Consider the following 18,172-nt stretch of genomic DNA (forward strand, 5'->3'; position numbering starts at 1 on the left):
CCCACAACCCAAAACCTCTGCCCCAATCTAGTTAATGAGAAAAAGATAACGTGTGTCTGGACACAAAGAGGCACAAGGATGGGATAACACAAACAAGTGAATATTAACCAAACACTCCGCCAGTCTATTGTGTCCAAAACACAGCTCGGATCGCAAAAGGAGCGTCTTCTGGAGAAAGCAAATTGCCTAGGACACTTAGGTCAGTGGAGGCAACAACCCTCAGCTTTTGCTTTTAAAAGTATGTTTTTTGCTCCAGAAAGCACTCTTGGCAAACCGCATCTGCTCCCGGCTCAGATTTCTTTCCCTGCCGAAGCCAGAGGACAAAAACCAAGAGATTTCCAGGTTATCACTCCCAAGTTACTTTTTAAGTCACTAACAATGCATCACCAGTTTTGCTTTGATAGTAATGATGAAAAGTCTTATTCAGGCACGTCAATAATAGCAATCGCATTCTGGCTTATATACTGCCCCATAATGCTTTACAGCACTCTCTCGGGTTTTACAATGTCAGCATTATTTGCATCTTGCTTCCAACAATCTGGGTCCTCATTTCACCGACCTGGGAAGGACGGAAGGCTGAGTCAACCTTGAGCCGGTCAGGATCGAACTCCCGGCAGTGGGCAGACTCAGCCTGCAGTAGGGCACTTTAACCACTGCGTTGTCAACCTTCAGAGCAAAAGACAGGCGCCTTTGACCCAAGGCTGCCTTTGGTATCCACTGGCACGGATGGAGGCAAGGAATTCCTGCATCACTGGATTGCTGGGACCCCTTCTTCTCCCCCCCCCACACACACACCTGCCCTCTTTTGCTCACTGCCACCAGGCCCTCCTCTCCCCACAGCTGCAGGTGTCTGTGCTTAGTCACTGGCGTTATTAGTCCAAATATTCAGTTCCTGTGTCTCCGGCAAGGGCCCTACCCCCCATTTTCTTCAATCCAATAGTTAGTCCAGCAAAGGCTCTTCTGCTTCTCCAGCTGCCGAACCCCAAAACTTCGTGGTTGCAAGTGGACCTGGAGGCAAAAACCTGGCCTCCCAGAGAGCCGGCAGCAGAACGCAGCACCCTAACCCTATCTGGACCAAGTGCAGAGTTTGAGATCGGGTTGCTTTTTTCCCACTGGAGCGTGGGGAGGAATGGGAGAATCACCCCAAAGTGTCCATGCTTCAGAGTTCGGCCCCTATTGCTGCGGCTGCTGCTCCACACACGGCCTGGGGCCCGTCTGAGTTCCTGACTCCACTCCGAGGTTTGATGACGCCTCCTCCTCCTCCTGGCAGGAGCAGCTCTTCGGGGCTTCTTTCCCAGCAGACGGGAGGAGGGATCTGGCCAGCTTCACCTGGAAAGCAGGAAACCGCAAGAGGAGGGTGGATTAATGCCGTCATTTGCATCACACCCCTTCATCACCAGAGGGGGATTCGCAAGAGCTCCTGCCAGCGGCAGCCCAAGCAGTGACTGATCAGTCTGGGCCAGAAATTTTGCACCCCCTCTGCGTATCTGGCCAGCCCAGTGGTGCTCTCCAAACAAGCCGTCACCAGTCGCCCTTTGGCCAGTGGCTCAGATCTGCTGTCCAGTCTTCAGGTAGCCATTGCCAAGGGGCGTGGCGCACAACGCAGAGACCACTAGGAAAAGCCGCCTGCCCCCCATCCCCACTGGCCAAACCCACAGCCCCAGACGACATGCCCTGATATCTCTGCTCTTTCTTTCCTTCCATCCTTGGTAGGACGACTGTGGCCCTCACCCAGGCCCAGATCAACGCAAGGCCTTCTCTGCTGGGCATGCCAGCCCATGCTCCGGGCAAGGAGCCCCCTCTCGAAGGCAGCCTTAAGCAAGGTCCTCGGGGAAGGGGACAGGTAAGCTGCCCTGGGCAAATGAAGAGGCCTTCTCTGATCTGTATTTGGGGCAGAATAACCCGGGCAGATTCTGAATCGGGAGAAGAATCTAAGTGTTGTAAATTCAATTGCTTAAAGCTCGCCTGCCTGGAAAGCTGGAAGCTGAGGCAATTCCACAGGAGAGCCAGGCAGATCCCCCCCCCCGCTGTGTTTCCTCTCCCACCCAGCCTCAAGGGAGAAAACAACTGCCAGTCAATGCCAGCAACAGGCTGGCATATTGCTGAAGCTGTTCCTAGACACAATCCACCTCTCTTTTGAACAAACTCTTCCAAAACGGGCCTAACAGTCTTCTGGAAGAGACAAAAAACGCTCAGCAGGCAGGCCTTCCCAAACAGCCCTATGGAGAGGCTGCAGGATCGGGGTGTGTGTGTGGGTTTAAGAAGCTTAGCAGTCCATTCCCAAAACATGGCAGGCAAATCTCAGCAACACCCAATTAAATTGCACCCTGAGCTGAAATGGGCAGAACCTGCCAATCTTTACCCCAGTTCCCTAATTATGAAATGGGGGATAGATATCCAACCTTGGCAACTTTAAGACCTGTGGACTTCAATTCCCAGAATTCCCCAGCCAGCTGGCTGGGGAATTCTGGGAGTTGAAGTCCACAGGTCTTAAAGTTGCCAAGGCTGGATATCCCTGGGCTAAACTCTGGAAAAGCTTCAGCAAATGCCACAGCCTGCAGCACCCAGGAGTAGCTGGTGGAATGCAGAAAGTGGCATTACGGTAGGCGGATTGGAATCTGCCCCAAAGATTACAACCCATAGAAAATACGGCTTCATATTGTGATGCACACATCTGGGACAACCGAGTGGCAGGAGCTGGTTCTCCCTTACAGGTTACATCCACCAGACAGCCAGAAGCAGGGCACCAAGCGGAGCATATAGAGAGCCCATCCAAGGTTTACCACTGCAGACGCCCTGTGGAGCCAGATGTCCAGGCTCTCTGGGGCCAAAAGGGCTCAGTAGGGCAGGGCCAGTGATGGACGGCACAGGTATGGGTCAAGCGGGAGTTGCCGGCAATTTGCGTGGCAGGATTTGGGCTGGAGGAGAACATGGCTGTCAAACGGAGCAGCTCCACAGGAATTTCAGCAACCTTTAAGAAGTGTGGACTTCAAGTCCCAGAATTCCTCAGGCGGATGGCAGCTGAGGAATCCTGGAAGTTGAAGTCCACCTGACGTAGGGCTGCTGGGGTTGAGACACATGGCTTTAATGAGCCAGCCAGGCCTTTCAGAAATGAGGCTAGCAGGATGAGGGGGTCTCCCAGTGGGGAAGCCAGTGCCCATCATTTGACCTGCGTAGGTAGCTGCCATTAGCTAATTAATGCAATTAGGGTAGCTACAGCCCAGCCCGTCTTGTGTGGTGGCTGCCTGAACTGATCAACGATTTTCTGAAATATTTTCCCTCTGTACTACATGAAATAAAGGCAGACATGTCCAAAGTACAGTGCTGTGACTTCTCATACTTTGATCAAGAGATTTAAAAAATTACCTCTCTTGAGAGATGGCAAAATATTTAAGTGACATTTTAAAAGTTTAGCAGTCAGTAGCTCTGGTTTCAAAATAATTTCTTCTTCTTCTTCATCATCATCATCATCATCATCATCATCATTATTATTATTATTATTATTAATCTTTATTATTATTATTAATCTTTTTTCCATTTACCCCAAAAGAATTGGGCAAAGGAAGGAGGGCATGCTATTAATTGTTAATAAATTATGAGATCCTATGTATAGTGGAAGAAATTCCCCCCTACCCAGTCCCTGACACACACACACATTTTGGATGGTGGAAGGAAGCCCCCCCCCCTTTGAAGCAGGATGTGGCTGCCCTGACTGACCACAAGGTAATCTTGAGCCTGCGGTGTGACACACCCGCCGAAAAGGCCAATGCCATCCCGGGGGGTATAAATGGGACCATGTTCATAAAAGACAACTGTCCTCCCCCCAACCAGATCCTATTTGGGGGACGGTTCTGGGTTCAAACCGGAGAAACTGGAGCAGACGGAGAGAAGGGCCGCTAAGAGGGCAAAGGATCTGGTAACCAAGCCTTCCAGGAAAGAGTTACAGGATCCAGCTACGTTTAGTCTGTAGTAGAGTTTTTTTTGGGGGGGCGGGGTTCCTGACCCAGAAAGGATTTAGCCTCTGTTGCCCCAGAGAGCAGGGGCAGAACTGCAAGCGAGGAGGCTCAGCTGAGGTGAAAAGGCACTTCTGGCTGACAACTGTTAGTCCATGGAACAGGCTGCCACAAGAGGTGGGCCTTCTCCTTGGCCGAGGTGCGTTCAGCAGGGAGGTTCACGTGGACGGCCTCTCGGTCCCTTTGAACTCCAGGAGTGCCCACGTGCCCACGCCGCACTCTCCGCATGTGTGCCAGACCAGGGCTTACCTCTTTGCTCCTGACCCCTTTCTGGGGCCGGTGGCTGGGGTGGTTCACCGTCCAGGGTCCCAGAGACTGACCGGCGTAGAAGTCCATGGGGTAGATCTCCTGCCATTTGATCTGCTGCAGAGCCACCGCAGCCTGGGGGGAGCGGGGGGGGGAAGAGGGCTGGTTGGAGCAATCAGGGTCCTGGCATCGGCCTTCCCCACCTGGAGGCCAGAAGAGGCTGGTGGTGCATCCCCCTCCTCTAAATAAACTGCACCTGGCCATTAACATCCAGCCCTTGGAGGAGGGGGGCTGCCTTGAACCCTTTCCGATTCCTTCCCAGCCACCAGACCCCCCCCTTACCTCATAAGGTGTCAGCAGAGGCTTTTCAAAGGCCTCCCCCCAGTCTATGGAGAGGCGGGGGCATGCGACCTGCACCCAGCTGTGTGGAGAAAGAAAGTGGGGGCGGGTGGGTGGGAGGCACAGCTTTCACCTGGTCCAGTCCCCCCCCATGCAGAAGGGCTGGGTTGGGCCCCAATGGAAGTGGGCGGCACCCCAGCAATACATACAGCACTCTCAGTGTATTTAATAAAATAGACACCCCCCCCCAATAGCCTGGGATTCTCCAGCCCTCCCGACCGCCCCCCAGTGCAGTCCAGTGGGCAAACAAACATGGGGAGGGTCTTCCAGTACTCACGCCTCAACATCTGGAAACAGCTGCAGTTTGCTGGGGAAGATCTCCGAGAGGAGGAGCCGGACGTAGGGACGCCCTGCCGCCTGCAGGCTCGACTCCAGGTGCTGCAAAAAAGGAGAGGGGGCTTATTCTGGGGACCCCCGCAGCCGCCTCCTTGGGCAGGGAGCTTCGCAGCGGGGGCCACTTGCCAGTGGCTTGGTGAACGCTTCCAAAGCGGAAGGGGAGGTTCCCACGAAGGCTTTCCCCAAACGAAGTGAGGAGGGGGAGCTCCTTTCCCGGCTCACCTGGCAGAGCGCTTCCTCGCTGGAGCCGGCCAGGCTATCCTCAAAGCCTGCACTGGCGGCCTGTCAGGGGTCTTCCAGGACGGGACCCTGAATCGGGCTGCCTCCCCACCCATTCCCCCCCCCTCCTGAAGCAGGGAAGGCCAAAGGGGAAGGCTCCCGTAGCCCACGGAGCAACCGGCCCAGCAGCCTGGCCAGAGGACTCACCTGCAGGATGGCCGGAGACCCCTGCCGGCCCAGGGTGCCCAGGATGAGGCCCCACTTGTGGGCACGGGCCGCCTGGCGGATGGCCGCCTTCCGCGACTCCTGCATGCGCTCGTGGGCGTAGAGCTCCTGGGAGAAGACCTTGCTGTATGGGTCATACCTGAGGGAGGAGCGCAAGGGGGGGTCCCTGAGTGGGCAGCGGCCAAGTGCCTTGGCCGTGCAGCCCCTGCTCAGCCAGTGGGCTGGATTCCCCAAGGCCCGGCCCGAGGTCAGGAGTACAACGGTTCTTGTGAAGATGGTCCAAAGTTACAACAGCACTGAAAAAAGTGCCTTATGACCGATCTTCACACTTATGACTGTTGTATTCCCAGGGTCACGTGATCAGAATTCAGACGCTTGGCCACTGACTCATATTTACAACGGTCGCAGGTGTCGTGTGATTCCCTTTTGCCACCTCCTGACCAGCAAAGTCAACGTGGAAGCCAGATTCACTTAACAACTGTGTTACTAACAACTGCAGTTGCTTGTATAACAACTGTGGCAACAAAGGTCGTACAATGGGGCAAAACTCACTGAACATCTGTCTCGCTTAGCAACAGAACTTTTGGGCTCCGTTGTGGTTGTAAGTCGAGGATTGCCTGTGGCTCCCTGGGACAAGGGAACTGAGTGGCAGGGCCACCCTTGAGGTCATCACAGCTAACTCTTCTCCTAGGGCGGCCGGAAGCCCCCTGAAGCAGAGGAGCCGCTGCAGGTGCTGGTTCTTGGCCACAGGGGCCACGGTTAGGATTCCTGCCCTTCTGGTGCCTTCCATTTTTATTTCAGGCCCTGCATTCACAAGGCCCTCTGTCTCCCAGGGGCCACATACAGGGGCCCTCCAAGCCCCCCAGAGGCTTCTGCTTCCTGGATCATCCTCACGGCTTTCCTGGACCGGTTCCTAGCTGAACCCGTCTTTCAGGTGGTGCCCAAGCTAGACCTGGGCCACGTCGGCCCAACCAAGGCAGACCACAACTCCTTGCCCAGATCCTTCAAGGATCTCCATGGCGTCTTCCCTGACGCCACATAGGAAAGGTTGGCAAGGGCCGCCTTCCAGAGGCTTTCTGAATTCCTCGGACTCCCCCATGCTAGGAGTAACAAACCAGACCCTGCTTAGCTTTAGAGCAGGACGTGTGTGTCCAGTGTTGCCAACCTGAAGACCTGTGGACTTCAACTCCCAGAATTCCCCAGCCAGCTAGACCAGGGGTGTCCAAGCATGGCCGCTTTTAAGACCTGTGGACTTCAACTCCCAGAATTCCCCAGCCAGCTAGACCAGGGGTGTCCAAGCATGGCCGCTTTTAAGACCTGTGGACTTCAACTCCCAGAATTCCCTAGCCAGCTAGACCAGGGGTGTCCAAGCATGGCTGCTTTAAGACCTGTGGACTTCATCTCCCACGCTTTCCCCAGACAGCAAGAATTCTGGGAGTTGAAGTCTTAAAGTGGCCATGCTTTAGACACCCCTGCTTTAGAGCCGCGAGCCACAAAAGCCGGGAATGCGGCAGAGGGTGGACACAGCAGCTGCCTCTAATCACAGAGCTGGACGGTGCCCCTGCAGTCACCAGGGCAAGAACCCAAATTAAAGCCTCTGCTGGACAGAAAGTACTTTTGCAGTAATGCAGTTTAAAAACCGCATTTTTTTGTAGTTATATTACACTGGTAACCCACATTCAGTGTGTAATTAACTATTTCAAAATAATATAATCTCGGTTTTGCGTCAGCCCTGAGCCTGATAAGCAGTTCCTCAATTTTTTTCGCCCAAGTCACTAAAAAAGATGCTTAGGAAGTCGGACCCATCGAAGGCCTCGGGCTAGGAATGTCCCTCCGTAGCAAGAGTGCCTCACATCAGGCCTTAACTGGGTCACTCTCCTCCCCGGGTTCTGGGGGGGGGGGCGGTTTTCAGTGGTTCTCAGGATAAGAGAACGACAGAAGCGCAGAACTGGGGTCAGTGCGTGATCCACTCCAGCAGCATTCGCAACCTCAGCAACTTTCAGATGCGTGGACCAAGTCCCAAATTCCCCTTCTGGCTGTGGAATGCTGGGAGTTGAAGTCCACCCAAAGAGTAAGAGAGTTGAAAGGGACCTTGGAGGTCTTCTAGTCCAACCCTCTGGTCAAGCAGGAGAACTCATACCATTCCAGACAGATGGCTGTCCAACTTCTTCTTGAAAACCTCCAGAAGTGATGGAGCACCCACAACTTCTGGAGGCAACTCCCGTTCCACTGGTTAATTGTCCTCATTGTCAGGAAGTTTCTCCTTAGTTCCAGGTTGCTTCTCGCCTTGATTAGTTTCCATCCGTTGCTTCTGGTCCTGCCTTCGGGCGCTTTGGAGAACAGATGGAGCCCTCCTCTTCTTTGTGGCAGCCCCTGAGATTTTGGACCACTGCTATCATGTCACCCCTAGTCTTCTTTTCACTAGACCTACCCAATTCCTGCGACCGTTCTTTGTATGTTTTGGCCTCTGGTCCCCTGATCATCCTTGTTGCTCTTCTCTGCACTCTTTCCAGAGTCTCAACATCTTTTTAAAAATATGGTGACCAAAATTGGATGCCCTGTCCTAAAAAAATCTCTGGGAGATGACCATCCAGCGTCCGTCTGAAGTCTTCTAGTGCAGGGGTCCCCCAACCTGCGGGCCACGGCCCACTACAGCACCGCGTGGCAAAAACACAGCGGTGCTAGTGTCATGCGAGTGCTAGCCCCTCCCCATTCGCATCCTGCGTGCTTGCAACCCCGTTTGTGTGTTTGTGTGTGCGTGCATGTAAAATGCTTCCCCCTCCCATTCCCTCCGGTCCACCAACCGAGCAAGACTGGAGACCTCTGCTCTAGTGAAGGAAGTCTCCCCTTCAGCCCGGTCAGGAAATCAGTTGCTCCTGGTGCTGGCCCTTTGGTTGGGCCCCTGGTTCTGCTCCTGCTCTCTGGGGCCACAGAGAAACCCCCCCCCCCGAGCAATAGCTCTTCTGAGGACTGAAGACTCTTAACTTGACTTGCCTCAGTCTTTTTCCTGCAGGTGAAACGTAGCTGAGTACTCATCCTTCTAGCACAGGGGTCTTCCAACGTGGCCCTTTTATAACTTGTGGACTTCAACTCCCAGAATTCCTCAGCCAGGCAAGGAATTCTGGGAGTTGAAGTCCACAAGTCAAAAAGGACCAAGTTGGAAGACTCCTGTTCTAGCATGTTCACCATCCTGACAACCCTCCTGAGCATCGGCTGCCATCATCCCTGTCTTGCCTGGGACGCGGTCCCCAGAACTGGCCCCAGCACCCCAAATAAGGCTCCATGTTTTCATGTGAAGCCCCTTTTGGTGCCTTCCTGGGCTACTGCTTTTGAAAGACCCCATTTCTTTCTCCCCAGGACAGGAAAACCTCCACCAATCTGGGGCAGTTCTGGTCAGAAAGGCTGGGGGGGAGGGGGGCTGTGTCTGCCCTTGTGGCTTGAGACGCTGCCCACCCTGTTCTGGGAGACCCAAGACAGAGACCCTCATTCACTGACACTGAGATCCCCGGGTCACCCACCCCCCGTCCATCAGTGCTCCCCCCCACACAGCAGAAGCATCTGGGTCTGTTCCACAGCTGCACGTCCAAGTCGGCCTTCCCCTCCCCAAGAAACAAGAGGGGTGGGGAGGGCTCTGGGCACCTGGGGGAAGCAGCCGCCTGCGGGCCTGGCTTCCCTCTCGGCTCTCGTCTTCACCCCACTGAAGAACCCCGTGTCCCCCCCACCCCACGGCTGGCCTCTAGCCGCAGCCTGCCTGTGGCCTGGCATCCCTTCTGCCCGTGGGGTGGGGTACGCCAGAGGGCAGCCCAGGCCCCGAGCGGGCTGGCTTCCGAGGGGAAATCCTCTCGGCTCTCCGGCCCCGTCCTCTCCCGGCCGCGAGGTACCTGTAGGCGGCAATGCCGGGGTTGGCGATCATGATGGACTCCAGGTGGAAGCGCCCGTCTCCCAGGTAGCTGCAACGGAGAGGGGAGGTCAGCAAAATATGGGCGCAGTGGGAAGGAATCTTTGTAGGGGCCAGGAACCAGGGGACGCCTTGCAAAAGGAGGGGGGGCTATGAACCCTTTGCCACCCCAGCAGTTCAATAGCATGCAAATGGAAACACAGGCAGTCCTCAACTTACAGCACTTCATTTAGTGACCGTCCAAAGTTACAACAGCACTGAAAAAAGTGACACGTTTTCCACACTTTACGACCGTTGCAGCCTCCCCCAGACGCTTGGCAACAGACTCGTATTTATGACGGTCGCAGCATCCTGGGGGTGTCACGCCGTCCCCTTTGCGACCTTCTGACCAGCAAAGTCTGTGGGGAAGCCAGATCCACTTAACGACCGTGTTGCTAACTTAACAACTGCAGCGATTCACTGTGGCAAGAAAGGTCGTAAACTGAGGCAAAACCCACTTAAGAAGCGTCTTGCTTAGCAACAGAAATTTTGGGCTGAAGTGTGGTCGTAAGTCGAGGACTCCCTGTAGATAAATAGGCAGCCCTTTGGTGGGGAGGCAACCGCGTTCTGCGTGCCTTGGCGTGCACTCGTGCCGGCCACGTGAGACAACGGAAGCATCTTCAGGCCACGTGAGACAACCGTGGCCCTCCCCCGGCTAAGAAAGGGGCTGAGCAGCGCCCCCTGGAGGCGGACAGGGGGAAACCTTTATCCTTTTTAAAAAATGAACTACAGTATTTGCACCCAGACTCCTGAAGCTCCTGGGTCAAGTTCTCCTTGGGCATCGACGTTTTTTGTGGTGCTCACTTCTGGCCACTGAAGCCCCTTCCTCAAGTTTGGCTACATCCCAGATCCATCGCCCATCTGGACTGGACCCTGCTTGGCTTCCCCAAGACCACCTGGACTGGCCAAATTCTGCCATCCATCCACACAAGACCGTGCTAAACTTCTGCTTAACACACAGGGCACAAGATCCCTGCTCTACGTGAGGATCTGGTAACACTTTTGTTTGCTTTTATAGATCTCTAATTTACTCCGACCCTCCCCCCTCCCCTTGCGGGGGGATAGGCAGGCGTAGGCGAACCCAACCTGCAGGCAGGTGAATGAAAGTACGAGGCCTCCCTTTGCCTGGTTAATGGGGAGCTGCATCGAACAAAGACGCTGCTTTAACAACAACAAAAAGCAATCATAAACTGGAAAATAAGACAAAGCAGCTGTTTCTCCACTTATTTCTGGGGCAACGCTCTCTCTCGCTCTCTCTCTCTCTCTCTCTCACACACACACACACACACCGCTGCTGAAGAGGGCAATTCCAACAGACACAGAAAAAAAAGAAGTTTCTTTCTGCACTAGAGGAGGTGCAACGTTGGCCACTTTAAGACCTGCGGCCTTCAGCCGGTGGGGAATTCTGGGAGTGGAAGTCCACAGGGGGCCACCCCTGGACTCCCCTGCTCTACCTCAAACACCCGGCTGTTGCAGCAAAGGTGACCCCCACCAGCCCTCCGCCCCAAGCCCCCCTCCGGGCCAAGGGACAGCAAGGAAACTCTGAAAAAGCAGCAGCAGCAGCATGGGGGTGTTCGATGCTGGGTTTGGGGGGGGCGGGGAAACGCCTCTAATGGGGGGGCATCCAGGTTTTCCTTTGTACTCCTGGATCAAGCCAGCCATTACCTGCCAGCCCCTTCATTTGGTTCCCCTAATGCAGGAGCAGGCAACCTTGGCTCTGACTCGTGGACTTCAACTCCCAGAATTCCTGAGCCATGTCAACGCTGCTAACATCGAATGTTATTGTTTGACAAGAGATTTAGTTTAAGGTTGGGAGGGTGGACAGTGTAGGATTGCACCTTTCAAGGCCATCTCTAACTAAGAAGATAAGACCTTGGTGGGTTTTCTAACGGAAGGGAAACTGATTCTTTAAATTAATTGGAGAATATGATTAATGACAAAATTAGAAAGGTGGAGAATTGTGTTTTAATATATTGTGCAAGGGGAAGAGATTTCAGATTCCAGCTTCCTTTGAGCAAGCATTTGCCCGTGTATTAGGCTAATAAAGGACTTTTAAGGTAAACAAGGCCTCAGAGTCACTTGAAAAGCCCGTATGTCGGAAATTTGACATCAAGCTGGAATCCACACTACTTTTTAAACTAATTAGGGAGTCCTGACCTCCCGTCGCTGTCTCCAAGTTTGGGAGGCGGTCTGGCAAAGGGTTGGGGAAGATCCCATAATGGAGGGAGTAAAATTGCCTGAAGGCAGCTCCCCGGCACCAGCAGCCACCCCAGTGGGGGAAGGGCCAGCGAAGAAGCCGGCAAGGAAAGAGTTTCAGCAATCCTCCCAGCTGGGAGCTGGACCCAAACAACCAGGAGAGTGGATTAAGCCCAGCAGAGACTCCAGGAGCCTCGGAGCAGCCAGGCCAGCTGAGATTGAATACTCGGGTGAGTGGAAAATCCTGCCTGCAGATCAGACTGCCTGCCAGACCCAGGAGTCCCCTGCCAGGCCCTCCAGACCCATAGAGGCAGAGGACCCCAGCCCGGAGCCTCTGCAGCAATGGGAGTTTGGGGAGCCCCCGCAAGTGGAAGGCCGACAACCTCTGAGCTTGCCCCAGCTAATAGAGGCCTTGCAACAGCTGGGGTGGTGCAGAAGCCTGGAGATCAGGAGCTGGGTGGGAGGACAACAGCAAGGGTGGCGGCAGCAGGACCCAGATGTGCAACCCCTGAACGTACAGCAGGGCCAGAGGGGCCAGCAGCAGGGGGGGGGGCTGGCAGCCATTAAATCAGCAACCAGAGTGGGGCCAGCAGCCAGTGGAGACACAAGGGGGGGGCTGGCAGCCGGTGAATCAACAACCAAGAGGGGGCCAGCAGCAACTGGGGGCACAACAACAGCAGTGGGGCCCCCAGCAACCGTTGATCCAATAACCAAGGAGGGGGGCAGTTCACAGCGAAATTTTGGAGAAACTTCCTTAAATTAATTGGATCATCTCAAGGCCTATCAACTGCTTTTCACCTGGCTGCTAACGGAGCCGCAGAGTCCGCCAACAAAATGGTGGAACAATATCTTAGATGCTACGTCTCTTACCAACAAACAGACTGGACCGACCTCCTCCCTTTCTCAGAGGTGGCTTAGAATAATTCAGCACCGGCTACACTCCTTTCCGTGTAGCCACAGGGAAAGAATTCAGCCCCATACCGGAATACCCTCAGTTACCCTCCGCTTCCCAGACTCTCGATCAGTGGGTGAGGGGTTGGGAAGAAGTTTGGAAAAATACAAAGGTGGCCTTAAAAAATATCTTTGAGATCTACGAAAAGCAAGCTGACAAAAAGAGGGCTCCCCAAAGGACATTCCAAGTTGGGGAAAAGGTTTATTTGTCGACCAAATACTTACGCCTTAAACTACCCAATAAGAAATTGGGACCGAAATTCTTGGGGCCTTTGCCCATTGTGAAAATCATCAACCCGGTCACAGTAGAATTGAAACTCCCCAGACCTTTGGGGAAAATTCACCCGGTGTTCCATTGTAGCTTGCTGAAACCTTTTCGAACCTCCACTTTAAGACCTCCCCCTAAGAAGGCACCCGGACCCCTCGTGGTAGCGGTTCAGACCCATTACGAAGTGAAACGTATTCTTGACTCTAGAATCTTTAAGGGAAAATTGCAGTACCTGGTACAGTGGAAGAGATACCCATTGTCTGAAGCCATCTGGGTGAAATCTAGTGATGTGAAAGCTGACAGACTTATCAAAAGGTTTTATGAGAAGCACCCCAGCAAATCAAAAGCCAGTTCCTAACTTGTCTTTTGTTTACGTTACAGGATCTGTCCTTTTTGTAAGGGGGGCCGGATGTCAACTCTGCTAACATCGAATGTTATTGCTTGACAAGAGATTTAGTTTAAGGTTGGGAGGGGGGACGAGTAGGATTGCACCTTTCAAGGCCATCTCTAACTAAGAAGATAAGACCTTGGTGGGTTTTCTAACGGAAGGGAAACTGATTCTTTAAATTAATTGGAGAACATGATTAATGACAAAATTAGAAAGGTGGAGAATTGTGTTTTAATATATTGTGCAAGGGGAAGAGATTTCAGATTCCAGCTTCCTTTGAGCAAGCATTTGCCGGTGTATTAGGCTAAATAAAGGACTTTTAAAGTAAACAATGCCTCAGAGTCACTTGAAAAGCCCATACGTCGGAAACTTGACAGCCAGCCATGCTGAGGGGAAAGGGAGAGGTTTCCAAGCTGAGCCATGCTGGCTCAGGAATTCTGGGAGTTGAAGTCCACGAGTCATAAAAGAGCCACGGTTGCCTACCCCTGCCCTAATGGAATGAGAAGTCAGGAAATGGATCAGATGGAAAACTTGATCAGGTTTGGGCCTTAACTGGAGAGCCACATTCTGGAGAATCAAAGCCAATTTGGCCATTTGGAGAAAGCTGCCCTGAGGCGGCTGATAGCTGGGGCAGAGCAGATGGCAGCGCCCAGCCTGGCAGCGCAGGGGAAAGCAGCAGAGCCCACTCCTCCGGGGGGGGGCCTGCCCCAGCTGCCTTCCAGTGGACAGCCCCCCGCCCCGGTCTCTGGAAGCAGCACCCCCAGGATTTCCAGGACTGGGAATGTGCAAAAACATCCCGGTTGGCACACCGACTCAACCGCTGCCAAGACCATCCCCAGGAGTCCGGCTGGACCTGGAGACGCGTCTTTGGGCAAGGAGATAAAGCTGCCTGTGGCTCAGTTGCATTTGCTTCATCTGGGAGGGGAGGGGGGCAGGGGGGGTCCCCCACCTGTAGGGTCTGCCCTTCCGCTCCAGCAGCTCTCCTTGCTCCCTACAGCATCTCCAGGCCCTTTAGCACCCCAGTCTTGCTGGCCTCACCCCCTTCAGCCATGCAGAGTCCCAGGAAGAAGCAGGAGAGCTGCAGGTGCGAGGATAAACTCCAGATCCAGCAGAGAAGGCAGGTGACGGGTCCCTTTATCAGCCCCAAGCCCAGACGGGCCTTTTCTGGGTTGCCTGCCCCCCTGGGAGCTTCTCCCCCTCGAGGTGAGGTTGGACTCCTCACTCTTGAGTTTCTGGGGGTCCCTCAAGGCCTGGTTAGGCCAGCAGGCCTGGGGATCCCAGGTGAACTAGTGAGGTGGCTCCACAACATCTTTTAGTCTATTATTTCTTTTAGTTTGGTTTTTATACTTTTGAATCTATTTATTAACTGTGTTTGTTATACGCTGCCCAAAGTTGGTTGCTTGTGAGATGGGCAGCTATATAAATTGAGAAAGAAAGAAAGAAAGAAAGAAAGAAAGAAAGAAAGAAAGAAAGAAAGGAAGGAAGGAAGGAAGGAAGGAAGGAAGGAAGGAAGGAAGGAAGGAAGGAAGGAAGGAAGGAAGGAGGGAGGGAGGGAGGAAGGAGGGAGGGAGGGAGGGAGGGAGGGAGGAAGGAGGGAGGGAGGAAGGAAGGAAGGAAGGAAGGAAGGCCACCAACGCCAAACACTGAATGAAGAGGAAGGTAAAGGCTTATTTATTTGATCAAAATCCTTGCTGTAGCTGCCCTTCTTTCAATCAACTCTGGCTGGCTCCCAATCACAGGTGAAAAGACATACAAAATCATATTAAAACTATAAAAATAAGCCGATGAAAACATGAATATAAAAACCAACAAAAATCTGGTGCGAAATGAAACCTAACGTGCGATTATCTAGTTCTCTCCCAGCCCTTGAGGGGAAGCCGGGTCTTCAAGGCTGAAGGGGGGTGGGCGGGGGTGGGCTGCTGAACTTCAGGGGAGGGGGCAGAGTGCTCCACAGGTCAGGTGCTGGCAGGGAGAAGGCCGGCTGGGGAGCTGGGGCAGGGCGGAAGCCCACCTTCCCTGAGCAGGTGCTGCCCCCCAGCCAGCCTCTCTCCCCCCCCTCCTCTGCATCTCCTCCAGCCCTTCGGCATTCACAGCACATTAAGCATTTCCCCTGCTCCAATAATTAGGCGTGCGGGCTTGGCTAATTCGCTGTCCTTAAGGAAAAGGAACCGGCTGCAGCAGCCAAGCCGGCCACCCATCCTTTGCCCTCCGGCTCAGTCGCTCAGCCCGTGCCTGGCAGCCCAGCCCCCTGCTCAAGCAAGAGACCCCAGACCACCTCAGACCAATGGCTGTCCAGCCTCTTCTTAAAAGCCTCCAGTGATGGAAGCACCCAGGGTTTCTGGAGGCAAGCTGATTAATTGTCCTCACTGTTAGAAAGTTTCTCCTTAATTCCAGGCTGCTTCTCTCCTTGATTCGTTTCTATCCATTTTCCTTCCTCTCCCTCCCTCCCTCCCTCCCTCCCTCCCTTCCAGAATCACAGAATCCTAAGGCTGAAAGGGACCCTGGAGGTCTTCTAGTCCATCCCCCTGCTCAGGCAGAAAACCCTATACCGTTTCAGACCAATGGCTGTTCAGGCTCTTCTTGAAAACCTCCAGTGATGAAAGACCCACAACCCTTCCACTAATTAATTGTCCTGACTGTCAGGAAGTTTCGCCTTAATTCCAGGTTGCTTCTCTCCTTGATTCGTTTCCATCCGTTGCTTTCTGTCCTGCCTCGGATGATCTGCCTTTTTCGAACCCTAACTTCAGCCCAGCCACCTTCCCAAACACCCGGATGGGTCCCGGAGTGGCTGAGCCTGGGCCCAGAGCAGGGAGCCCCCACCGAGCTTCCCACAAAACCCCATTCCTGCTTCTTAGGAAGTCTTCTTGGGCTGAGCCGGGCTCTTCCACCCTGGGATTCTGGCACAGGGACACGGCCACTCCGCCCACCTCGCCTCGGGTGGAAGTTCAGAAGGACTGCACCAAAAGCTCCCAGCTTTTGTTCATAAGGACCAGAAGCCTGAATACTAATAATTTACAGCTGAGCCTCTGGAGGGTTTTCTAGCCAAATTTGACACCCCGACCCCTGGGAGTGCTCTACCACAAGGGTCTCCAAACTTATTAACTTTACGACTGGTGGACTTTAACTCCCAGAATTCCTCAGCCAGCCATGCTTGTGGACTTTATGGCTGGCTGAGGAATTCTGGGATTTGAAGTCCACAAGTGGTAAAGTCGCCAAGGTTGGAGACCCCTGCAGTCTACCCTCTTAGTTGGAATGGAGGTAAAAAAATTGAAATATACATTCAGTACATTTAATTCAGGCTCCCATGCTAATATGCAATCTGGGATACAATTATCCCCTTCACTGGTGCAGTTTTCCCAATTTTGCAGCACAATCCATTATTCAAACACAGAGGATCAAAAGGCACAAATTAGGAGAAAGTGCCCTGAGAGAACTATTTTAATGTCATTACCTACGAAGTTTAATGAGAACATTTAAAGACCCTTTGTTTATTGATGCAAATGTGGGAAAAGCTTGAGAGAAAGGGAATGTTTTCGAAATGAAGGCACATATGTTTGCGCCTTCTTATTAATGAAAGACCCGGTGGTTGTTCGGTGCCAAGGGGAAACTGGGGTGTGTGTGTGTGTGTGTGTGTGTGTGTGTGTGTGTCTGAGTGCCCTACCCCAGATGCCGGCCTACCAGCAAAGCCACAGGGGGTCTTTGAGAGCTGTACGCAACGAAATTTCATTTTGACATATGCCAATTAATGTACAATAAAGTTATTATTCTACTCTACTCACACGATGGCGTCCGTCTCTTGGGCCAGCCGGGGTGCTGTGCAGCCCAGCAGCTCTCCCGGGGAGAGAGGCTTGCACTGGGGGGTCCAGATGCGGTAGCCAGGCTGGAGTTCCCGGGAGGCGGCCTGTGGAGGGAGCAGGGCGTGGAGTGACGTGGGGGACCCAGAGAGAGATTTAGGAGCCCCCTTTCTCACCCAGCGCATTGCCAACCGGAGGGATTCCCTGGCAGTCTCGTGATTATCTCAAGGGGGGGGACCCCCAGTGGAGGGTTTGGCCTCTGAGGGTCCCCGAATGCTCATTCCTGAATCCCCTGGGGGGGATGGGGGCTCTTGGCAGCCTCCAAAAGGCTCCCCGAAGGCCACTGAGGATCCAGAAGGCCTGGTGCGAGGCTGGCACCTTCTTATGTTCACACCGTGTTGTGCCCAGACACCTGTCAGTCCTCCAGAGCACCAAGAGTGTCTCTCTCTCTCTCTCTCTCTCTCTCTCACACACACACACACGTGGGAGGCTGCCCCTGTCCACAGAGCGAAAATGGGGCCAAGGACAACAGGGAGCTTCTGACCTTCCTGTGTCCACAGTGGGAGGCAAAGGCAGACCCACAACCCACACCCCCGTTACTTCAAGGTTGGGGGGGGGCAAAAGAGCTGCTGCTACTGCTGCTCCTTCCTTCCTCCCCCCCCCGGGAGAGCCGAGCAGCGAGGGGCCATGCTACCTCCTGGATGCCCTGCTTGCAAGAGGCAGGGGGAGTCCCTGGCATGCAAAGCCCCCCCCCCCCGGACTGGTAGGGCAGCCGGCTCCGACCCACCCACCTGCAGCGCGGAGGCAAACTGGATGGTGCTGACCAGGGCCAGCTGAGCTCCGGGTGGGAAGTTGAAGCGGAGGGTCTGGACGAGATGGGCCGTGTCGATCTTGATGTCCACAAACACGTAGAGCATCTTCAGGCCCTGCGTGGGGTCGATGGGAACTGTGGGGGCAGCGGACAAATTTACAGGCAGTCCTCGGCCTACAACACAGCCCAAAATTTCTGTTGCTAAGTGAGACATTTGTTAAATGAGTATTGCCCCGTTTTACACCCTTTCTTAAGCGAATCACACACGGCCGCAAAATGAATCTGGCTCCTCCAGACTTTGTCAGAAGTCGCACATGACCCCCGGGACACTGCGACCGTCGTAACTATGAGCCTGTTGCCAAGCCTCTGAATTTTGATCATGTGACCAC

The 18,172-nt window shown here is 53.8% G+C and overlaps 1 protein-coding gene across 2 annotated transcripts in view; it reads right to left on the minus strand.

Moving 5' to 3' along the window:
• Nucleotides 1–96: 96 nt before the first annotated feature.
• Nucleotides 97–18,172, minus strand: part of DPH1 (diphthamide biosynthesis 1) — a 30,481-nt gene continuing 12,405 nt past the window's right edge. The window contains exons 4-11 of one of the 2 annotated variants that reach the window (XM_083379784.1): nt 17,764–17,918; nt 16,958–17,079; nt 9,320–9,388; nt 5,421–5,577; nt 4,936–5,036; nt 4,602–4,680; nt 4,263–4,394; nt 97–1,329 (exon numbers count right to left, since the gene is read on the minus strand). In XM_083379784.1, coding sequence (XP_083235910.1) covers nt 1,174–1,329; nt 4,263–4,394; nt 4,602–4,680; nt 4,936–5,036; nt 5,421–5,577; nt 9,320–9,388; nt 16,958–17,079; nt 17,764–17,918 — 971 coding nt within the window. In that variant the 3' untranslated portion in view covers nt 97–1,173. The remainder of the gene's footprint in view (nt 1,330–4,262; nt 4,395–4,601; nt 4,681–4,935; nt 5,037–5,420; nt 5,578–9,319; nt 9,389–16,957; nt 17,080–17,763; nt 17,919–18,172) is intronic. The other variant, XM_083379785.1, reaches the window with a different exon arrangement.

The sequence above is a fragment of the Vipera ursinii genome (assembly GCF_947247035.1).
Source record: "Vipera ursinii genome assembly, chromosome: 1".
NCBI classification, from domain to species: Eukaryota; Metazoa; Chordata; class Lepidosauria; order Squamata; family Viperidae; genus Vipera; species Vipera ursinii.